Below are 25,000 nucleotides of genomic sequence, written 5' to 3'. Positions count from 1 at the left end.
AAAACCTTTCATCGATCGAGCCTGTCTTGGGTTCCAGTCCTTCCCCGACAGGCCACGCAAAATCGTGACAAACTAAATTTTCAAAGAGCTTCGCAACATCACATCGATTCTACTCGTTTAGATCATCAGTGACCCCTACTTTTTAAGACGTGAATCATTTGCTCTTCTTAAAATCTACAAAAAGTGATGAAATGAAAAAAATCACAATGTAAGAAGTTATCTTTTTAAAAACTTTTCTTTCCGCGTGTCCTGAGTTAGGGAAGTGGTTACAACGGGTAGGGCTTGCGACAATGCTCGTTGAGGATTAACTCTACTGCTTACGACATCCCCAGCGGCATGCAATTATCTAAAAAAACCTACTGCTATATTTCTGTGCACAGAAATCTTCACTCTAACATATTATTTTTATGATTTTCGACGGATGAGTTCATGAGACTACATCTCGTTATGATGACCCATCTATCGAAATTAGGGCATTTTTCCCTTGCCTTTTTCTCCGAAACAAAGTCAGGGACCCCCCATTTTTTTTCCAGTTTTGGAATAAGTAATTTATGACCTAACTTCAGGCGAGAAAATGAACCAAATTTCAATGTGGGAAGATTTTTAATACTGAAAATTGCTGTAATTGGCTCTTGCCATACACAACCAACACAACCCAGGTCTTTCTGATGGCTAAGTGGGCCAGGCGGCTCTAGGGATGAGAATGAACAACTTCTCGTCCCCAGAGTTCAGCCGCCAACACCAGTCAAGCAAAAAGCTCAGAAGTTTTTGTACTGCAGGCACCAAGGTAAAAAGTAAAGTAAAATAAAGCATCCATATTTAACGTCGATAACTAGTAACAGTAATTCAACTGACAAACCTGAGGCTGACGGTGTGCTCATTTTACTCCCCCCACTCCATCAGTGCTCCGTTTTACGGGTATTTAAAGCTACTTAGCTCCATGGAAAAGAAAGAAGTCGAAACAAGGATGCGAGATCCGGGAATCGAACTAAAGACCTCTTGCACCAAGGCCGCGCACTAACCGACTGTGCCATCCTTGTTGAGTGTAGCTCGTGTAAAACCGGAAAATTTACAGGATATTGGAACAGGAAGGATAGGGTGCAAATGGTGTCCCTCAAGTTTCTTCCGCTTTATAGGGTGATTTCTCCTGTGACGCGATAGACCATGCGGGGACGATTTGTAAAGTAGTTGTCATTTTACCAAGAAAAGCGATGGACACCACATCCTTCCCTTGGCAAATTTATTGCTTGAGATAATCAAGAGCTCTTTATCAACATATTTTTCTCGCATTTTGCCTTCGGGTGTGAGCATTTTCAACCACGTGGATGTATACAAGAACTTGTGTGCTTCTTGAGCAGTGGCAATTGTGTAAACTTTTGTTGAACTTACTCGACGCTTCTTTACCGATCAATTTTGTCGTGTTAGAGTCTCGCAGAGTAAGACAAGTGAGAGCTCATCAAAGTTTCTCTCACTATAGATATGCTTCATTCAGACTTGAATGAAGAGTGTGGGAGTGTGAGAAGTTTCATGTACTTGGTATTCGAAGAAATTGAACTTCACGGATGAAGCGAAACAACTACAAAGGTACACAATAATGTATCCCTCTGATTTCTTAATAAATTTATCGAGACCTAATTATGGCCCTCATTTTACATGTACTTGGGGTGTGTTGCAAGGGTTCAGCAGTGTAACAGCTCTCGTAACCTGCTATTGTTTGGTATTGTAAGTAGCTTCTATTGTTTTTAAGTCTAAGTCATTGTTTCAATTGTTTAGTCTTTTTTTTTTTGGCTAGGATAGCAAAAAGCCAATCGCATTATATGTTACAAGAGCTGCTACATCACCCTAAGGGTAAGATGGCCCTAACTTTCATTTTACATTACTTTATTGTGATAAGTCATGCATGATGATGTAACTGGGGCCCTTGCAACGAAGTACAAGTTTGAGAGCAGGTCTTCCAGTGAGCTGGGCTCGATTTCCAGCCGTTTTGTGAGTGCGGTTGTCCTCATCGCGGGCTCACAAAACGGTGGAGACCCTTGCAATGCAATTATAATGCAATAAGCTTTAAATATATTAAGATACTTTTTTAAATACAAGGTGAGTTGAACGGGCGTTTATATGGGCTCTTCAAAAATGGTTTTCGGTCAGTTAGGTGTACAATTTAACTCTCAGTTAGCCGATGAAACCACTAAACAGTCTAACCAAGAAATCAAAGTTCAACTAACTGTTGTTCACGAAATCAAAAGAGCATCGCGAGCGCTGTCTACATGTAAATCAAACGAATAAAATTCGTTACTCACCTTTCATTATTCAAGACTTTCTGCAAAAAGGGCCACAGTCTAAAAGATAACTGAAGGAAGATACAGGAAGCTTCTTGGAAAGGGACAGTACATAAAACGATGTATAATAGACCGCAAAACAATACTTCGTGAAATTTGATTCGGGAAGAACGCTTGGAGTCGATATTAGGGAGTAGGCTTTTGTACATTATGCTTTTGTTTCCCCACTAAAATGCTCCACCTTAATGGTCCAATTCTGCCACTAAAATTCTCGGTCTCCCCCCGAAAAAAGTCACTAAAATGCTCGGATAATGCTAATTATAGAAACGGTTTTTCAAAATTAATTTCAACATTTTTAACATGGTGTTAACTGTTAACACTTACCAAAACGTACAAGTGTTGCAAGTAACAACAACTTATACAAAGAAAATTCAACAAGAAAAGGCGAGCACCAAAAGGCTGTCGCACGGAGACAATGCAAAAAATCAGCACTTGCAGACCACGTGACAAATACCAATCACGATATCGCATGGGATGAGGCCACAATTCTCAGGACTAATAGTAATTGGCACCAAAGGAAGATTTTGGAAGCTTGGGAGATTAATTGCGCGAGAGACCCTCTCAACCGAGATGACGGGGCGTTACTCCCCAAGGAGTATTTGCACTTGACCCTTGCAAACAAGAAAAAATGACACTTATCTCGAATTTTTAATCAGCGTCTTGCTTATATTTGTGCTTTTGTGTGGTTTTTTCTTTCACTTCCCCTGAAGAAGGTCCGTGTTTGTGACCGAAACGTTGGGAACATTTTTTATTGTAATATATCATCTTTTAAACCACCAGTGTAACCTAGTTTGTATTTTTTCAAATATTTTTTAAATGTGCTCACCTGGTGACAAACCCAGTTTTTTATACAAGTTCATAAATACAGCCAAAAAAGCACAATCCTCGAAATCATCTACGAGGCTAAGAACAGAGAGTAGTTGACTATCCCTAGAAAGTTGAGTTTCAGTCTTCATTTTCTCTAAGAAAAATAATTTCTTTCATAGCTTCTCGAAAAAAAAAAGGGTTTTTTCCGGGAAAATGCCACTAAAATGCTCGAATAATGCTCAATGCTCTTGCCTCACTAAAATGCTCGAAAAAATGCTAGCATGATGTACAAAAGCCTATTAGGGAGCTTAAGCACGCGCATTTTTGAGACGCGGACGGCAATCGGAAGTGAGCTGTTTCCCTTTTAACTCGTCTTCACTCAACCAAATTTTATTGCCAAGTTTCTTTTCTCCATTAGAGATGATTAGTATAAAAATCTGGGAGACACAACTGTCCTGGCACGCGAATTGGTCTCTTCCGGTTGCCGTCCGCGTCTCAAAAACGCGCGTGCTTAAGCTCCCTATTTTTGCGCTGATCACGCAGGATATACACAAGTTTTAACTTATTCCTCGGTATATCTTCGCGAAAAAACTTCGATATAAACCTTGCAGATGTCAAATTACAATTTGCAAAAGCAGAAGAAGGAGATACTCGCGGTTTGGTGCCAAAAGAAAAGAAAACGACAGTAGAACCTCACATCACCAACGTTGGAGCCGAAATTTGCTCTTGTTGTCATGACATCGTGCACATGCGCAGTCGTTTTGCAGCTCTGTCGACCCTTGCTGAACCCCATCCTCAGAGACCCAGGGGCAGTCAGTCGAGACGAGACGAGAATTCGGGACTGGCGTAAAGTTTTCAAGTAAGGCGAGAAGAGCCCCTGGGAACATACCTTTAACGGACGAGTTCCAGAGCGACTGGTCTTTTTTCCGCCCAATCAGAGAACCTCATACAGTGAAGTCAGATCGTGATTCCATATATCAAGTGATAAATACTACATCAACGGTCGCCATTTTTTTTTCTATCGCTCTCCTTGTCTTGCTCACAAAACAGACATACCATGCGGCGAAAATTTGGGTCGCAAAGGGTGTAACAATATGCAAAATTCAACCAATTTCTACCTAGAAGATTTTGTTACGTGGGGGCAATTATCTCTACATGTGTAAAATCAAAATGCTTGGTCAAAACACCCTCGAAGAGCCGACTAGACTATTGCAAGGGAAGGTACTAGTCGTGTTTTTGTGTTCCGCTTCTTGAATATCACCGTCGCGAATTAATTTTGGTATAAACATTGCTATCGGCCGCGCAGAATTCAACTTGTTGTTTTGCGCGGGAAATTTATCTTGTCGCATTTAATCTAAATGCAAAGAATTTGTGTATTGCCTCGCTGTTAAATAAAGTTTTGCAGGGATCAGCCTAAAACTGTTTTTGTGAATTGTTGCCGTCTGTGCGGCAAAGTGCGATGAAACAAATGTTAAGCTGACGATTTCGTAAGAATTTTTGAAACTTGTGTAGCCAAACAATAGCGGCAGATACAAAACGCAGGTCACAGGACACAGGGCATGGGTCATTATTTAACCTATACAGAAAGTATCCTAAACATTCATAAAAGCTAATTTTAGGCCTAATTAGGCCTAAAGAAAAGTTTTTAGGCCTAAGGTTAGCTTTTTTGAACGTTTAGGATACTTTCTGTATAGTAAAACAATGACCTGTAACCTGTGCCCTGCGTTTTGTACCTGCCGCAAACAGTAGCCTGAGATAGAAGGCTAAACCCCAAGCTATTTGTGATGCTCGTAAGTATCGAGTACAAAATGCTTGAAAAAATCATGAAAAAAGCGCGATTGCAGCAGCCCTGAAGCGGAAGTTTCATCCGTGACATCTTGTCAAAGCGACAAAGAAACAGCTACTGTCGTACAACGAAAAAACCAAGGTTAAAGACTTGTATCTTAAGCACGAAGGTGGAACGCTGGGGGATCATGTGGCAGGTGTCTTTGAACCTGAATTGCCAGTGATTAATCTAATTGGAAAACAAAAAAAAGTGAAGCAAACAGCCAAACCTCTGTTTGTCAGTGTGCCCAAGTACAAGAAATAAAGCATGTGTAAAGATTTACCCAGAAAAGGAATATTCATGGAAGGATACAAAAAGCCAGTGTGTACATTGTTTTTCTGTGTTTAAAACTGAAACAAAATTTATTTTTAATAATAACTACCAAAATTGATAGCACTAGTTAAGGTTTTGTTTATTATTTTTTTTAATGAGGGACAGGGTTTAACATCACAAAAAACATATCAGTTAAATAAATTGGAGCGGCATTATTGTCACGTGAATCCAACAATACCTTATGATGCAAATCATAGGATTAGTTGCAAATTCTACTAGCGACCTTCTTGTTGGTAATGGTAATGATGATAATTCACCAGGCAGTACTAAACAGTTCAATCACAACGAAGCATAACTTATCACAAGAGCCAACTACGTGTGCAACTTGCAGGAACAGTTTTAAGAAAAATGAAAGGGAATAAAAGCATTTAATTCCATAGCAAACTTAGTACCATACATCCACATTTACCATTTTTTGAAGCGGTTCTACTGAGAGAAAGATAATGGCTCCTGAAAGTTTTCAGGTGAAAAACACATTGCATGTAACTAATTAACTAAAGTTGTATTATTATTTTTTAATTCCCAGGTTATCATACAGTATGAATACAAAGCAATTCTGAGACAGTTAACATCCGACTTTAAAAGTCTTGAAATTAGCCTTTAATTAAGCCTCGTTCTCATTCCTGACATAACATAATCAATCGTGTGGCCTGCAAGATAAAAAAAGCTGCAGAAATCGCTTGTTAATCGCACCAAAGAAGGAAGGCCAAAGACTGGTCAATTAACAACTATTCACTGAAGTGGAGGTGGCTAGTGATGGATATTTACCGAGCCGCAAAGCCGCAAGGTAAATATCCATCACTAGCCACCGACACCGAGGTGAATAATTGTTTTAGTGTATGCTCAAACAGTGAGCTAATATAGCACAACAAGATGATTTTAACTCATTTCTTCCTGCAAAGATTACAACATTTTCGGGCCCAAATACCGTGCGAATTCCTCGGAGGTGAATAGCAAAAGATATCCGGAGTTTGAGTAGCCAATCAGCGTGCGAGTTCAACGCTATCCACTGTTTTAGTTTATACTAAAAAGAAATATTTACTTTGTGTTGAAGTTAACATCTCCTCAAGATCTAAGAGACTTCACATGGTAAAAACTGTCAAATGAGTGAAAAAAAGAAGCTCCAACTCTCTTTAAAGGAACTGTGTCGATCAATGATGTTAAAATCAAGGCAACCTTATGACCCTGATTCAATTGGTACAGCTGGGGAATTTCGTTCACGGGACGAAATCGTAGAATGTCAGCTGTGCAACACCTGGTTGATCCCTAGCTCTTTCTTGGTCATACAAGGAAGGTCCTTTTTTTCTTTTTTTGCTAGCTAATTGGTTTTTTTTTTTTGTGGAATTTTAAGGCTTTAATGTGTTGCATCTTAACTTGTATGGAAAGGTTGCAAGGTTTACTCATACCAGTAATTAAATAACAAATACAGCTCTAATGTAAGATACAAACTTCAGAGTACTGTTATTGTAATCACAAAATGTTAAAAGGACAGAGAAACCATCTTTACAGATTGTCCATGGTTAGTTCCTTCGTGAGACTCTTTTCAAAGTTGATTTCTGCTTTGCACCATACCTGCAAAGGATCTGATTTTTTGCACAAGAGTTGCTAGATGTTTGAAAGAACAAAGCCAATTGAAATTTTTTGTTGAGTTTAAGTAAAATTCTACATTGCAATAAAGTGAAAATTTGTTATCGTAATAAGGGGTTTTCAACACTTCAAAAACTCGGAATGCGTGTTAATAAGATAACAGTGAACAGAAAGATTTGCGAAGCATACAATAACTACAAAAAACTCGCATAATGCAGTCTGCAATTGAGAAAAAAGGATACTGTACATGACCATATTCATTGCATGAAAATAGTCTATGAAATCAAGATTTTTATGCACCTCATTTCAACAATTTTCTCCTTGGTCCCCATTCAAAAATAAAATAAACAATATTAATTTAACCTCTTATCCCATAGACGATGGCAATGCTTTATAGACATGTCTGGCCCGTGCAACAGAAATACCAAAATTAATTCGCGACGGTAATTTGAGAAACGGAACACTAAAAGACGACTAGTACCTTCCCTTGCAATCGATCTTCTTCCTGATTTATTTCTTGTCGGCTCTTCGAAGGTGTTTTGACCAAGCATTTTGATTTTACACATGTACAGATTGCCCTTACGTAACAAAATCTTTAAGGTTGAATTGGTCGAATTTTGTATCTTGCGGGTCCCTTTGCGACCCAAATTTTCGCCGCATGGTATGTCTGTTTTGTGAGCCAGACAAGGAGAGCAATAGAAAAAAAATGGCGACCGTTGATATAGTATTTATCAATTTGGTATATGTAGTTTACGTCAGTAGTATAGGAGTTAGGGTACCAGATCATTTTTTGATCTGTTACCAAACCCAACTCTATACTACTTTCCATATAATGGCTTCCAACTTTTGATCTCGTATTTTTGGTAATCTATATGAATCAGAACTAATCAAATTGCTGCTAAAGCAAGAAAAGAAGAAACCAGTACCAACACCAAGGACTGTAAAACCAATTAGACCAATCCCAACATCTCGTAAGAGTGTAAATAAAATGGTTCAAGATTATGAAAAAAACATAATTCTTCCACCAATAGAGTTCAGAGATGGATACAAACCAGTGCCAGCACCAAGAACCAAAAAACCAGTGCCAGCACCAAGAACCAAAAAACCAGTACCAGCACCTAGAACTAAAAAAACAGTGCCAGTACCAAGAACTAAAATAGAGCAAACAGACAAAGCTCTAAAAGGGTTTACAAAGTCTTTTGAGATAAATATCAAAAACAACAAAGACCCATTAGTTCAACTAAATAACACAATAAAGTCTATTGCTAACCATATTGAAAACACATTAATATCAATGAAAGGAGTAAAATTCGTTGAAACTCTCAAATTAACATTCACAAAAATGTCAGACGGAGAAACAGTGTATAAGACTGCATATTTCAACAGTCCATCTCAAACAATAATTAATGATACACAAATTGAACTAGCTTTAAAATTATCAAAACAAGACATAATAAACAAGATTGCAGTATGGATTTCAGAGGGATCTGGTTGGAATATTCAATCTGTTGACAACCATTACATTAATGTGGTAAAATATGAACCAATTAAAGGATCTTCTTACATAAAACTACCTACAGAACTCAGAAACAGTGCAAAGGGATTGATCAACATGAAAAATGACGATAATGAATGCTTCAGGTGGTGCCACATCAGACATTTGAATCCTCAAGACAAATACCCACAGAGAATCAAAAAATTTGACAAACAATATATTGAAAATTTGGATTATTCAGGAATTGAATTTCCAGACACTACCAAACAGTACAACAAAATAGAAAAGCAGAATGAAATAAACATCAATGTTTTCGGTTATGAAGATAAACAACCATATCCAATCCATGTTTCAAAAGAAAAGTATGAAGACTATATGAATTTATTATTAATTACAGAAAACAAAAACAATCACTATGTATTAATCAAAGATTTCAACAAATTCATGTACAATCAAACAAAGCACAAAGAGAGGAAACATTTCTGCATGTATTGTCTTCAATGCTTCAGCTCTGAAAGAGTATTAACTGATCATTAAGAAAACTGTATGCAAGTGAATGGGGCACAAGCTATCAAAATGCCAGCAAAAGACAACAACATATTAAAATTCAATAATTTCCATAAACAACTACCAGTGCCATTTGTTATCTATTCAGATTTCGAAGCTATTACTGAAAAAATTCATGGATGCCAACCCAATGATGACAAATCATACACAGAGGCTTATCAGAGACACACAGACTGTGGTTATGGATATAAGGTTGTGTGTTGTTATGATGATAAATACACAAAACCAGTACAAATTTATAGAGGTGAAAAAGCTGTTTACAAATTTATGGAAGCTATGCTGGATGAAGTCAAATATTGCAAGAAGGTTATGAAAAAATATTTCAATAAACCATTGAGAATGACTAAAGATGATGAAGAAAAATTCCAAAAAGCTGATAAATGCCATATATGTGAGAAAAAATACAATAAAACTGATGTAAGAGTAAGAGATCACTGTCATATAACTGGTAAGTACAGAGGATCCGCTCATCAAGACTGTAATCTTAACTTTAGAATAACTGATAAAATTCCAGTAATATTTCACAATCTGCGTGGGTATGACAGTCATTTTATAATGCAAGAGATTGGCGAAATAGCTAAAAAACACACATATACAAATAAAAAAGGTGAAAAGTGCCAAATGAATATCAATGCCATACCTAACAACATGGAGAAGTATATGGCTTTCATGTTGGGTAATTATCTGACCTTCATTGATAGTTTTCAATTTATGAGCTCAAGTCTTGATAAACTAGTTAGCAACCTACCAAAAGAATCATTAAAATATACATCTCAAAAATTCAAAGGTGAAAAACTTGATTTAATGTCACAAAAAGGAGTATATCCATACGACTTCATGGACAGTTTTGATAAATTCAATGAAAAACTGCCATCAAAAGAAGACTTTTACAGCATCTTAAATGATGAGCATATAACAGATGATCAATAAAAACATGCTCAAAATGTATGGAACACTTTTAATCTGAAAAATATGGGTGAGTACCATGACTTATATCTCAAATCTGACATACTTCTGTTAGCTGATGTATTCGAAAACTTTCGAAAGACCTGTCTGCAATACTATAAACTGCACCCATGCCATTATTTTACCAGTCCTGGGCTTTCCTGGGATGCTATGCTAAAAATGACTGATATCAAATTAGAGCTTATGACTGATATTGATATGTTTCAATTCATTGAAAAAGGCATGCGCGGAGGTATCAGTTACATAGCCAACCGATACGGAAAGTCGAATAATAAATACATGAAAACATATGATGAAAAGGCGCCCTCAAAATATATCATGTATCTAGATGCTAACAATCTGTATGGTTGGGCAATGAGTCAATATTTACCAACTAGCGGTTTCAAATGGATGACTAAAAACCATATTGATAAGATAGACTTAGCCAAGTACACAGAAGATAGCAATAAAGGTTTAATACTAGAAGTCGACCTAGCATATCCAGAAGAACTACATGATTTGCATAATGACTACCCTCTGGGACCTGAAAAAATAAAAGTCAACAAAGATATGCTTTCTAATTATTGTCAAGAAATAGCCGATAAATTTAATGTATCAACTGGTTTAGTTCATAAACTGATGCCTACATTAAGCAATAAAGAAAAGTACGTTCTTCATTACAGAAACCTACAATTGTACACCGATCTTGGTTTGAAAATAACTAAAGTCCATCGAGTACTAGAGTTCAATTAGTCCGCATGGTTGAAGCAATATATTGACTTTAATACTGAGAAAAGAACTAATGCTAAAAATGCTTTCGAGAAAGATTTCTTCAAACTAATGAACAACAGCGTCTTTGGTAAAACAATGGAAAACATTAGAAAAAGAGTAGATGTCAGATTAGTGACGGATGAAAACAAACTATTAAAAATGGTTGCTAAACCAACATATGTTAGCAGCAAGATCTTTAATGAAAATTTAGTAGCTGTTCATAAGATCAAAGAAACACTAACCTTAAACAGACCGGCATATGTGGGTATGTGTACCTTGGATCTAAGGAAGACGTTAATGTATGATTTTCATTATAACTACATAAAACAAAAATACGGCAGCAAAGCAAAATTATTATTCACATACAGACACAGACAGCTTAACTTATGAAATTGAAACTAATGATGTGTATCAAGACTTTTGGAATAATAAAGACAAATTCGATAACAGTGATTATTCACAAGATTCACAATATTTTGACAGGACAAATAAAAAAGTAATCGGTAAATTCAAAGATGAGGCAGCAGGCATGCCAATAACCGAATTCGTTGGATTAAGATCCAAAATGTATTCATACATAAAAGACAATGACAAAGGCGGAAAAACTGCAAAGGGAATAAAGAAGAATATCATCAAAAAGAACATAACTCATGAAAATTACAAAAACGTTTTGTTTAATAACGAACAAATGCATCACACAATGAAAACAATCCGAAGCAACAAACATCAACTTGGAAGCTATGAGCTTAATAAAGTGTCATTATCTTGCTTTGATGACAAGCGGTATATTCACGATAATGGTGTGACAAGTTATGCATACGGACATTATAAAATCTAAAAAGTTGGCTGCTGACGTCACGGCACAGCAGTGCCGGTCTACATACAAGTACCGCAAGCACAATCTGAATGATAAAGTTTACTGCTAAAGTTTACTTACAAAGTTTACTCATAAAGTTAACCAAAATGTCACGCTATGGTGATTGTTTCCGTTTCATTTACTTATGCAAATATTTAAAAACACTTCATGCATGCAACTTCTGAAAATAATTTCACAAATTTGAAAAGTTTCACTGAAATATTTCACAATTGTGAAGTAAAAATGTGAAGCTTGTGGTTGGTTAAAAATCACGGGGGAACCCCCTTTCTTTATTTCCGAGAATGTCATGCTTTGTGATTTTTCTAAGAAAGTCACGCATTTTAAATAACATATAGATTTTCAAAAATATGAGATCATAAATACGAGATCAATAATTGGTAGCCGAAAATACGAGATCAAAAATATGAAACCATTATATGGAAAGTAGTATAGAGTTAGGTTTGGTAACAGATCAAAAAATGATCTGGTACCCCCAACTCCTATACTACTTACTATTACGTCATAGAAAGTGCGGCGTACGGGGTTTTATGCACGAGTTGTCTGTGTCAAAAACCCGAACGAGCGAAGAACGAGCGAGTGAGGGTTTTTGACACAAACAACGAGTGAATAAAACCCCGTACAAAGCACTTTCTATGTCGTAAACTGTTTATTACACATAACATGAGAATTTTCATTAAAATAGTTTTCTGAACGCGAATTAGAAACAAAAACTCACTAACAATAGAACCAAATGCAAATTTAATTTAATTCAATAACAAAGTACGATTTGCACGATTTGCACGAGATGCACGAGTGATTGGCATGGAAACGCCTTTACGATATCGTTGATTGGTTATACTTTCACATGTGAAATAGCTGTACGCCATTCTTATTGGCTGTATAGGCCTTTTTCACATGTGAAAGTAAAGCGTATAGACTTGTACAAATGAGCTTTATGGAATAAAATTCTCATGTTATGTGTAATAAAAGGAATCACGATCTGACTTCACTTTATGAGGTTCTCTGATTGGGCGGAAAAAAGACAATTGCGGAAATTTCCGCCCAGTCAGAAAATCAGAATTTAAGTCGCTCTGGAACTCGCCCGTTAAAAGTATGTTCCAGGGGCTCTTCTCGCCTTACTTGAAAACTTTACGCCCCGATTCTCGTCTCGTCTCGACTGACTGCCCCTGGGTCTCCGAGGATGGCTGAACCCTTGCTGAAAGAAAAACACAAAGAATTTCTGGAACCAATCAGAATTCAGAATTACGCCGACTGTTTGGAACTGGTCTGGTAAGCACGTGTCCCCAGGGCTCTTCTCGCCCCACTATGCTTTTTTTCGTCGCCATTTTCTTTCGCCTGTTTACACTTCTCCTTGCCTCCGCGATCTGCCCCTGGGTCTCCGAGGACGTCTCCTTCGCTCTTTTTGTTTGGCGACGTCAGAAGGGAGAAATAACGAGTGCGTATTCTGCGTATCCACGTACCCGCGTATCCACTGAGCTTGATGTTTCCTCTGCGTATCCGCGTATCCACACCAAAATTAATTAAGGGTAGAATATTCTGCAGTTAAGCCGATTCTAGCGCAAAAGAGACACTGCTCGCAGTAGAAGTGGAAGAAGAACATTCGGCCTCCCTTCCCCGGTGTTTGTTCGACAATGGCGAACAGAAGGAATGGGAGCTCTTGGTCACTGTTTGGTGAAGGTGAAGTGTATAGGAAAAAGGTTGATCCGTTTGAGGCTATTTATGGCGTGAGGAAGGAGGAGATTAAAGGTATTTACCAAACTAAAGGAATGGCCTGCTCTGTCTACGTCAAAAAAGATGAGAAGGAAGTGGCGCATTTTGTGACTTGGTCTGGTGTAACCAGAGACTTATTAAACAAACCAGCTCAAGTGAATTGCTTTTCGAGTCAACACTTTGGAACATACACGGCTCCAGTCGATTCGAATTCAACCGTTGAGACGTTTGGTCATTTCTCGTTTCTTCCAGCGGGTCCTATTTTTGCCTCACTTTCGTCGAAGAAGTTCATTGTTGCTTTTAAACCTTTAGAACAAGAAGAAGACTTGAAGGCTTATTACTTTGTTGGGTCTGAGAAACTTACACTGAAATTAGACACTAAAACGCATAAACTAGTGACGTTTAGTGAAGAAGACAGGCAGAAGCTAGAGTTGTCACCGTCTTCTGTGCTTGGAGCTCCAATCATTGGCAAAAACAAAAATATCTCATCCCACAACAGTGGCCGATGGTGTGTTGTAGGAGTAGTGGGACTCAGTGGGGAAGGAGAACTTTGTCCGCATTTTGTCACGAGTGAAATATTTGGTGAGTTTACAATGTCATACGTGCCAACTCTCCCGGATACGGAACGAATCTCCCGGTCTCCGTACGGGTCATTAAATCTCCCGGATAAAAACGACTCTGAACCTTTCACAGAAGTTTCTCCATTCTAGACTCAAATTGCATCCTAAAGTTTAAAAAAATCGATTTTTCAAACTCGTTTCATTGTTTCTTAATGCATTTCTTCATCTCTGAGTTTCAAACACACGCTAATAGAACTAAACAAAATGATTTCCTTTAGCTCTCATAGCCATATAACCGATTGTTTGATTGGATCTCAGATTAACCAATAAAAATCCCTGACATAAGTACCCTGTTTTCCCGCAAATTCGCAATGGCGGCAGAATATTCTTGTATTCTGAAGGAGCTGCTGGGGGATGGGTGGGTGCGTTCAGGGGGGGAAGGAGAAAAGGGAAGGGGGAGTGGGTAGGTTGATCGAGGGGGGAGGTGTGGGGAGACCGCATGGAAAAAATCTCCAGATTTTAGATCTCCATAGGTTGGCATCTCTGCAATGTAGCTGGGTTTGATTTTTCGGTGGGTCCAAAACACAGGTCACAGGTCAGTGTGCATGTCACGTACACCCTGGATGCCAGAGGTTTGAATTTTCTTTCGCGATGAGCGGTTGAAACGGAGAGGCGAAAAATGAGAACCTCTGGTCACGGCGGTTAAGAGTCTCACTTCCACGCAATTTCAAAATAAGATATCTTCCCAAACCGGTTATCTACAGTGATGTCAATGTTGTACCAATTCAAGTCCTTTGGGAATAGAACGTTTTGATTTTGACATTTCCTATCGTGCAGCAACCAATCAAAAGCGACATGAAACCACAAACTAATTAACGTTGGTGGTTGCAGTTTTCTCATGCGTGACTAGCTTTTTACTCGAAACACGATATTTCTATTGTTCTCGGTTTTCGGATTGTCTTTCAGCTATGAAAGTCAATCAAGACATTCAATCAATCAAAGCATTCAAGGAACAAATAACGACTACAATTGCAGCTTTTGGATAATGAATCCACGATATCATGCAAATACAAACAAACTTTCGGCACAAGTTGCGCATCCAGTTGGCAGTACCAGAAACACATCCTCATGCTAGATGAAATTCCTGAACAGGTTTCAATTCTAAAATCTCCGAAAATCCAGAATTTACTGTGTATTGTACTGTGCAAACGTCTAAATGCGCGCTCGAATTCACGGCCTTCCACCCCCAGCTTTGTTTTTGTAGCACTCCTTCCGCTCCAAAATGGTTTTGTGGCCACACTACTTTGTGGTGCACTACCGCAAAAATTAAATCATTTATTGGGATTGATATTTACAGTCTCCTTTACTACAGTATTTCAGTAGTCATAAAACTTTCTGGGATAGTAAACAGCCGACGCACTTACTGTGAAGTGTAGGAGGGACAGTTTGAAGTCTTTCTGGCCTGAACAGAGACACATACATGTACATCTTTCAGTGTATAAGGCATGTGCACTTGTTGCAGTAATTGCAGTTTGGCAAATAATGAAGTGTTGTTAGTTTTTGTTGTTCTTCTCCTTTTTTCTACAACTTACAGTCACATTTTTTAGATTGATTTGCTTGGCATGTGTGATTGCGATTTTGTCACATCAAGTTTAACGGGAATGTGAAAATGATTATAAGGTGCCTATTTTTCAAACAGGCTTTTTGAATCTGATTAATTGCTCATTTCTCAACAGAGCAGCCTGGGCCTACATGTAGTGATGCAGTACAACCTCCTATCAGTCAAACCCCTGAAAATTCAACTAATCCGCCTGGTGGAGAAGCAGTTGATGCTTCAGGTAAATCCATTTAATGCTATCCCATTGTCTGTTAACCAGAGTGAGAATTAACGTGAAATACCTGTGGTGGGAAGTCTTATTCTACACTGATCAATGACAATCTCTTTTAGACTCAAAAGTGAATTTTAAGTTTAACCCATTGACTCCTGAGCTTCCCCCCATTGAGTAGTAAAATCGTCTGGAATTAGACAGAGTATAATCTAGTAAGTCTTACTCCCAAGGATCAATGGGTTAAGGGCCCACTGACCTGTTTTTTGGGGTGCATTTCTAAGGATGTAATGGTTAAGTAATTTGAGAGAATTCGGTATTATTTTGGTCAGTTTCCAACTTTTGCAAACCAGTGACCCTAAATATGACATCATCATGCCATGCCCATGGTCACGTGACCAATAAAAGAAAACTCTAGATTTGTCTACACGCTACACAATTTGGGTATTTAATCAGTGGTTTGATAATTTGTATTCGTTTTTGCGTCCAGCCAAGCATGGCTTTCTTTTTATTTTGAAAAATGTTCCTTTTAAAGAGATAAACAATACTGAAAAAATCTTAGCTATATTCTGTATTTGGGGGGTGAAGCGTGCCATATGAAAAAAAAATGCAATTTAAAAACCGCTGGAAATTTAGCTTTTTCTCAAACTGGAAGTCAGTTCGTATACGCATGCACAGTTGATCTGAGAATGAGCGCGAGAAAGGGTGAGGAAAAACCTTGGATACAAACGGCAAAACCTTGGATGCAAACGACAGTTCGTGCCCTGATTTTTGGTTGTGAGTGGGTTTTCCGGTCTGCTCACGATGTGATGGCGTCAGTCACCGGAAGTAACATTTCAATTCCTTTGCAACGCGCAAAAAATCCGTCCGGGGGCCCTCAACATTTGCACCAAAAAGTAACGTATAAGCCGGGAGTTAACGTTAAAGGCAAAGTTAAAGATACCTTGGGTGCCAGAGGAATTTTTTTTTCAAGGTTGGAGAGAATGCTCCGGCCAACAGACTACCGTTGATTTGGAGTCGAGGAGTATTGTTGCCCCCCTTGAAAAAAATTCCTCTGGCAGCCAGGGTAGCCAAAAGACAGATCAAGAAAAAAATAACATACTATGTATATAAAACTCTGAATTTCCAGTTCTCAGGGAAAGATTAATGGCAATAGATTGTAAAAACACTAAAATTTCAGCATTCCCTGACTTCCTTGAATCAAGAGGAATTAAAGGTCAATGTTCTGTCAAAAGGAAGAAATTGATCACATGCTAGGCAACCACAAAGGTGCCCGTGATCACCCTCTATCTATGTCCTTGTTTACAATGAACTACAGAGAGGAATGTTAATCGTTCGACGTTTTCAGAGTAAAACAACATACTTTTTAGCCAAGGAATTTCCATCATTCGGGTCAGGAAACCTGAACATCTATGAGATGCAAAAACATGCTTGCAAACTATCACAAATCATAATGCTGACAAACATGAAAGCGAAGGAAAAGGTTAATAAATATACTATCTGAATGTTTTTGGGTTAGACTAAAGCGATATAATAATAATGTTGAAAAATCGTAGAAGTCGTAGCATATATTGTTGAAAAATCGTAGAAGTGGTAGCAATAAACTGGATTAACCAGGAACTTGGCTTCATAAAAAAAACACCTCGTTTTACGTCATAGTGACAAAACAGAGCTTTTTCTGACATTAAAAACTATAGCTACCTATTAATCGTTTGCCAGAAAGAACACGACTTCCTGTCATTTTTATGAAAACTTCTCACAGGGTGTCAATTTCAACCCACGTATGCAAATTTGTTGATCTGGACAATGCACAATGCGATGAATCAACAAAGCTTATGTACCCAACTAACCCTAACCACTTCATACATCATTTCATCGTTAAAGGCCGAAAATGTCACAGAAAGCTTTTCCAGCGAAAGATTTTATTGAAACAAACTGCTTATTTGCTATTAGAGGCAAAAACCCTTCCTATTGGCCCATATCACTCAATGTCCAAACTAAAGATTTTGCCTGTCGAACCTCTCATTCAGTGTGAGGCTGGACGGGCAAAGACAATGCAAAGACAAAGCCTTTATTCCCCACGGACTCCAAAATGGCCGCCAAGTGATAAAGGTGAATTTCAGTGCGTGCGTGAAAACAGAAAAACCTAATTAACATCATATCAATTATATGCAGCGAAATAAATTCAGGATCAAACCCTTTTTTGAAGACTCTTTTCCTTAAATAATGAAGCAAAACATGGACTACAAGCTTTCTTTCAAAATAATTTCTTGACTAACTAGAACAAGCTTTCTTTCAAATAAATCTTCATTGTCACACCTCCAATTATGTTTTACGTGAAGACTCTGCAGAGTTGAGTACAAAATAAATGTAAATAGCCAGACAACTGACGACAATGCGACTTCAGTAAACACGTCCAGATGCATTCAAGGCGTTTGATTCCCTCAAAGTTTTTTAAGCTCATACAGAATTTGCCATTTGGTGTCAGTTTTGTACATAACCTCACAATTAATAAAATATCAATTTAGAAACAAAGCGCACTCAGTCGATACGGAGATCAAATTGTTGTCGAAGTCCATTACTCGTCGCTTTTAAGCTTCCAGATATTTATCTTTCACCGCCTGTCTTGTTTATACAATTGACTTTTCATTCTTTAGCTCCATAAGGGTATATTCTGAAAGATACACTAAAACGCCATTCGCGTTACAATGATTTTCGACGCCATTGCAGGTTAATTAAATATTCTATTGTATCCACCGGATAAAATCTACCCATTTCTACTATCCCCTGAAACCGACCAAACATACGCCCAGAAGACTCTACGCATAAAGACAATACTTAGCAGGGGAGTGACAGGAAAGACCTATTGCACAACTTTTCCATTTTCTCAACACGGAAAAAAAGAAGAAACATAAAACGGTGAAATTCAACACACATTATGACTGGATTGCCTATGGCAACCCAGTAATAAATGCGGCACGTTGCAACCAAAATAAATCCCCACACTGCAAACAAAATGTCATTGTACACACCAAAAAAGAAAATGCTTGCCCACTGCAAACTGCACACCGCCAGGGTTTGAGCTAAGATTTGATCACTGGGGGACAGTTTGTCCCCTTGGTTAAAATTGTGGGGGACGTTTTCATTTTTAGGGGGACAGTCAATTTTTTCCGTTTTCTTACGTTCAAACAAAGAAACAGGCACGACAACAACAACATATTTTATCACCTGTTACTTGTTATTAAAAAATTAATACAAACAAGAAAGTTAAGAAAATGGTGTCAGTGGCTTGCGATTGACCATTGTTCTCTGAAAACATGACGCTGTGTTGGTGTTGCTGAGTGTATCCCCCATAGTTTCCTAATTAACAGCATCCACGTGTTCTTTACAGTCATTGTGTCTTAGGAGAGTTGTGGTTCTAAAATTTGTACACCCTCTTTCCGTTTCCAAGGGGTTTGTTTTCTTAGATTTCCGACAAAAATAGCAGAACATCGCCTCCTTTTCATAGCCCAACAACTTGTGATCTCGCAACTACGTTTTCTGGAAAGATCGTGGTTTCGTTTGAGTCCCATCTGTTTCTTCCTCATTAGTACACTGTTCTTCTTCTGTATTTTTTTTTCTGATCAATCTGACTTCGATTTGAGGCGAAAAAGCTATCTATTGTACGAATTAATATGTTTTTGCCGTGACATTTTAATTTGCAGATGCATGCATCACGCTTGGTTGAACATCAATAGAGTGACTGAAAAGTGACTTTAAAATGAACTTAAAACGCACGATAAAATTCCCCCCACGATCCGTGTTTCAGCTTGTAATTTTTGCACTAAACCGTATCTCTTCTTGTGTGCTTCCTTCTGAGTTTTCCCCTAGATTTTGAAGGGGGAAAGAAGTGCCCCCTTGGCCGTTTTTTTAAGAGACAATTTCAATATCAGTGCGGGATTGGCACAACACATCTCGGGATTTCAAACACATCTTGGGATTTCGGGACTCCTTGTTCAGAAAGAGTTTTGATAGATAACGTTTTTCATTCTGAGCAATTACTAGCTGGCATTCTATTTCCTCTTCAAACGTACAACGGTGTAGACTATTTCGGATCTAACGTAATGAAACAGAGACACGTACATCTTTCAGTATAAAAGACATGTGCACTTGCTGCAATAATTGCAGTTTGGCAAATAATGAAGTGTTGTAAGTTTTTGTTGTTGTTCTTCTCCTTTTTTCTACAACTTACAGTCACATTTTTTAGATTGATTTGCTTGGCAGGTGTGATTGCGATTTTGTCACATCAAGTTTAACGGGAATGTGAAAATGATTACAAGGTGCCAATTTTTGAAACAGGCTTTTGAATTTGATTAATTGCTCATTTCTCAACAGGGCAGCCTGGGCCTAGTGATGCAGTACAACCTCCTATCAGTCAAACCCCTGAAAATTCAACTAATCCGCCTGGTGGAGAAGCAGTTGGTGCTTCAGGTAAATCCATTTAATGCTATTCCATTATCTGTTAACCAGAGTGAGAATTAATGTGAAATACCTGTGGTGGGAAGTCTTATTCTACACTGATCAATGACAATCTCTTTTAGACTCCAGAGTGAATTTTAAGTTTAACCCATTGACTCCTGAGCTGCCCCCCACTACATGTAGGTAGTAAAATCGTCTGGCATTAGACAGAGTATAATCTAGCAAGTCTCCCTCCCCAAGGGTCAATGGGTTAATGGCTAGGAAAAGCCAGGCTTAACCTTCCAAAGAAAGTATGAGTCTTGGATTGACATTAATTATTCATTTATTGCTACATCTTTCGGTGATCTGAGTGATAGCGTCACCTTGTTAATAGAAGTTCACATTGCATGTAATCTTTTATTAAGTTTTCCTGTTTTCTCACTATGTTTTAGTGATCTAAAATCTCCAGTTCAAAATACATGTATAGCCCACCACCTTTGTTTTAAAAAACCCTATTCATTATTTTGAAATCGGCCAAGAGCATGAGCGGTGACAACTCTTACAAATGCTGTTTTGAGAGAAGACCAAATTTATCCAAGAATCTGAGGCTTTTATGGGCATAGAAGATTCAGAAGAGTTTTGTGAAAAATGCGGAAATGTTGGACAAATAAGGAAATCCAGGAAAATGATTCTTTCATGACATAGGTGCATGTTATGTGAATTGAAAACTTTGAATTGAATCCAACTGTATGCAAATAAGTGGCCGTTTCTTTGCAAACCAGCCAGAAATGACTACAAGGTCAATGTCACAGTGATTTGAGAGTCCTTGTTGACCCTGTAACTCCCAATGGCCACTTGCTGATTTTACTCTGTCTATAATTAACACCAGTTGATTTTACCCTGTCAAATGCCAGACAATTTTGCTCATTAATGGGGTCTTACCTGGGCCTTAAGGGGAAAAAGTGTTCCCCCACACACACAGTAATATAACATTAGTGATTTGTCTGAGCTCCTAAAAATGGCTGCCACGTGGTGATATTTGTTTCCCTACCTGCAATAATTTTGTAATTAATTCTTCATAAACAAAAGAACATGCAGACAGAGCAAATTCAAAAAGGAATACTGTGACAATATCTGAGGAAATAAATATATCATTATAGAGAGTGCGAATTACAGTAAGTTGTAAAATTATATCCAGCTACATGTATTTTTAGTGATATTTTGTTAAACGTTGATTTTCATTATGCCTTCTACACAATTGATGTAGCTGATCTCATTCATGTCTTTTGCCTTCTCCAACTATTTATGGCATGTCTGAATCTGATCTTGTCACATATAAGATGTGTTAAATGTCTCTCTTATGGTTATCCTGTTTTCATTAAGGACCTTTAAATAAGCAAGACTCTAAATTATTTGCCAATAAATCACCTGCTTCGTTTCATAAATCCCTTCAAAACAGGACTGTTTATACAATCTCTGCAAAAAATGGGCTTGATTCTCTAACTGGATACATTAGCATTTCAAATAAAGTCTGCCTTTGTAAATAGATTACAGGGTGTAGTTCATCTTAACAGAAATAAAAGGACCATTCTTATTATTATTATTCTTATTATTATTATTATTATTATTATTATTATTATTATTATTATTATTATTATTATTATTATTAGTCACATAACAGTACTCAAATAGGTTAGAGTTATGAGCCCCTCAGTCATTAAGAGCAGAGCAGTGTAAATGTAATATGAATCTAATTATTATTCATGTTGTGAACATGTAATCCCACAACTTCTTTACAACACTTATTGAGAGCAAATTCTAGCATTCCTAAACGACTTTTTCAAAACCACAAATTGCACTCACTTACTGGCTTAACCCACTGTCCCCTGAGGTGCCCTAGGATGCCACAAATTGACGAGTAAAGTGGTCTTTCGTTCATCATCAGTACTTTTTGCACCATGGGACGCATAAGGCCTCTACAGTCTCTCTCTAGCGGGAGCAGTCTTGTGCCACCTTTCGAAGTTCACTCCAGGTCAGGTGCATGGACTTGAGTTCTTTCTCCGCTGACCTTCGCCCTCGCCTTATTCTTGGCCTTCCCTGTTGTCTTTTCTCCTCTGGTGTCCAGAACAAACTTTCTTTAGCAACATCGCCAGAGTCCTTTCTTAATACATGCCCAATCCATGTCCATTTCCTGCGGGTTATGTCTGTCGTTAGACAGAGTAAAATCTGTTAAGTCTCACTCCCAGAAGTCACTGAGATAAGCATTTTCTTTTTTTGAACATTTGAGAAATCTTTCTAATTCGTGAGAAATCTTGGCTTTTCCTGTGCTAGCAACACTTTTTGTTAGTCGGGTACATGTAATTTAAGGCATCCATCCAAGTACTGAACATGGCAGAGTGGGCTTTGTTAGTTATCTACAATTTTGTGGGTTCTTTCACATCCAAGACTTATTAATATATTTCTTTTACATGTACTATTAGTACAAAAGTATGGTGAGCCACCTTGTTAAAATGAATTGCTAAATATATATTTGAAATATGTTTCCTTTTGTTACAAACTGTATGTTAATTTTAAGGAGAACAAGAGGCAAGTGTTCAACCCTCTTGTGAAGCAAGAATAAATGATGATGGTAGAGGTACATTGTAAGGCTAACAAAAAGTGGTTTTTGAAAATATAGTCAAGAAGTGATAAAGTGTAATATTAAAAATAATAATTATTATTATTATACTTCTATTTACTGTATACTAAATGAAAATTCCAAAAACGAAAAAAGGAAAAAAAAAAAGAGTTCCAGATCTTTGATTTATGTTTCATTTCACATCATTTTGTTGTCAAGTCAGAAGGTGGATTATTGTTGGACTTGTACCAAAATTAGTCTGAAAGATGTGTATATTTGTTTACAGCAAAATAAATCGTGGGGATTAGGTGCTCTTTAATGGCTTAACCTCCGCAAGTCTTCAGTCTTATGATAGAGGAGTGCGTGATCAAGTTACAGGTGTATTACTGTAGGAGCTCTTGTTAGGCCTGAGCACTGATCTAAAAGATAGGCACGCAGTGCGTACGTGTGGTAGTGCAGTAACACAGCGCTGTATACTTGTCAAGTGAGCTGCGTTTTGTCTTCCAGGAGATTCATGTTATGTGCAGCTCTAATGTAGCTCTAAGAAAGTATCAGTCTTGGATTGACATTAATTATTAATCTGTTGCTATATCTTTCGGTGATCATCACCGTGTTAATAGAAGTTCTTATTGCGTGTAATCTTTTATTAACTTTTCCTGATTTTTCACTATGGTTTAGTGACCTAAAATCTGCAGTTCAAAATACATGTATAGCCCACCACCTTTGTTTTGAAAAAATAGAGTTCACCATGCTCCTTCCAGAGAGAGATAACCGGTTCAAGATTCTTAAAACCGTTAGTGACAAAGATCTTGTTACACGTAATTCCATGGGTTTGCTCGAGAGAGTTGTCTGTAACCAGTTTATCAACTATCTGACAGCTAAGGAAAGGCTAACGACAAAACAAAACGGCAGCAGCAAGTGGCACTCTACCGAAACGTCATTGCTTCACATGACTGATGCAGTTCTTAAGGAAATATCGATAACAAGAACTTAAATGCCTGCGTGCTCCTAGATATGAGCAAAGCTTTTGATAGCGTAGACCATTGAATACTGTTATGTAAACTACGAGATGTCGGCGCCTCGCCTAATGTGCTACAGTGGTTTAATAGCTACCTTTCAAATAGATACCAGGTTGTACGAATTCATTCCACCATTTCTAATCCACTACTAATTTAATACGGCGTCCCTCAGGGTAGCATGCTGGCCCATTATTATTTAGCATATATACGAACGACCTGCGAGATGTCCCATGGAATTGCTCTACTGAATGTTATGTAGACGATACAAAACTGTTTGTTTCCTTTCACTCACAAGACGCTAGGCAGATTATTGAAGAGATGAATGAGGACCTTCTCAATGTGCGCAAGTGGTGTTAGAAATTGGTTATTGCTAAATCCAGATAAGACGAAATTAATCACTTTGAGGAGTCGACAGATGACTTCGAAACTTCACGACTTTTGTTCGTCTCTGATGGGAAAGGACGTCTACCCCTGTACAATCAGCCTTCGCATTGAAATCAGTAACTCCCACTGAACGCAGGTATGCGCAAATTGAGAAAAATTGTCGTGTAATAGCATTTTCCTGTCAGAGATTCAGCCAGTACATTTCACACAGAGAAAGCCATAGTGGAAACCGATCACAAACCACTTCAATAAGACTGCAACGAATGCTGCTTCGACTAAAGCGTTTCAACTTGAATTTTAAGTACAAACCTGGTCCACAAATGTACATAGCTAACCACGTGTATAGAACCTATTCGCCCAATCAAGGAGAACAAGATGAGGGTTTTTAAGTCTTTTCCTTAGCAGTAGGGTCCTTGAACCTTTGTGCCCTCTCGATGTCCCAGTGAAAGGTTCTCATGGCTACGGCTGTGTTCTAGCTTCCATCAGTCAAATTTCCGAACATAGCCAGGAAGATTGACTCCGCCTCCAGAGAGTGAATTGGAGTTTTTGTTTAGTTCACAGTTCGAACACCATTATGATAAGTTTTTAGAATTTCTTCAGAAAAAAGATTCGTACAGATTCCATCGCTTTCCATCAACATGGAGTTCAAATGTACTAGTACCGTGGGAACCAAAGATGCTGATAACTGGTGGGCTATGTCATGCATCAATTGATTTCGTCATCTGTGGTTGGCGTTGGATGTTTAAATGATGGAAGCCAAAATGCAGTTTGGCCGTTGGCGCTTAAAGATAAATTCCGCAGAATTATGAAAATCGCTGTAAGTCAACAGTCATGGTAGGATGGCCAGAACTGAGGAGTGATGTGCCCATTGCAATCCAACTGAAGAATATTGGACCTATATAGA

General features: G+C 37.9%; 1 protein-coding gene and 1 long non-coding RNA gene across 4 annotated transcripts in view; one reads left to right on the top strand and one right to left on the bottom strand.

Moving 5' to 3' along the window:
- Positions 1 to 10,994, bottom strand: part of LOC137967648 (uncharacterized) — a 14,024-nt gene extending 3,030 nt beyond the window's left edge. The window contains exons 1-2 of the long non-coding RNA XR_011116549.1: positions 10,909 to 10,994; positions 2,298 to 2,347 (exon numbers count right to left, since the gene is read on the bottom strand). This is a non-coding gene — a long non-coding RNA (uncharacterized lncRNA). The remainder of the gene's footprint in view (positions 1 to 2,297; positions 2,348 to 10,908) is intronic.
- Positions 10,995 to 12,815: 1,821 nt separating this feature from the next.
- LOC137967747 (serine/threonine-protein phosphatase 6 regulatory ankyrin repeat subunit C-like) overlaps positions 12,816 to 25,000 on the top strand; it is a 193,769-nt gene continuing 181,584 nt past the window's right edge. For all 3 annotated transcript variants that reach the window (XM_068814305.1, XM_068814304.1, XM_068814306.1), the window contains exons 1-3: positions 12,816 to 13,835; positions 15,550 to 15,651; positions 20,014 to 20,109. In XM_068814305.1, coding sequence (XP_068670406.1) covers positions 13,175 to 13,835; positions 15,550 to 15,651; positions 20,014 to 20,109 — 859 coding nt within the window. In that variant the 5' untranslated portion in view covers positions 12,816 to 13,174. The remainder of the gene's footprint in view (positions 13,836 to 15,549; positions 15,652 to 20,013; positions 20,110 to 25,000) is intronic.

Source organism: Montipora foliosa, chromosome 8, assembly GCF_036669935.1.
Source record: "Montipora foliosa isolate CH-2021 chromosome 8, ASM3666993v2, whole genome shotgun sequence".
Classification (NCBI taxonomy): domain Eukaryota; kingdom Metazoa; phylum Cnidaria; class Anthozoa; order Scleractinia; family Acroporidae; genus Montipora; species Montipora foliosa.
The sequence above is the reverse complement of the archived record's forward strand: the minus strand, read 5'-3'. Positions and strand labels throughout refer to the sequence as shown.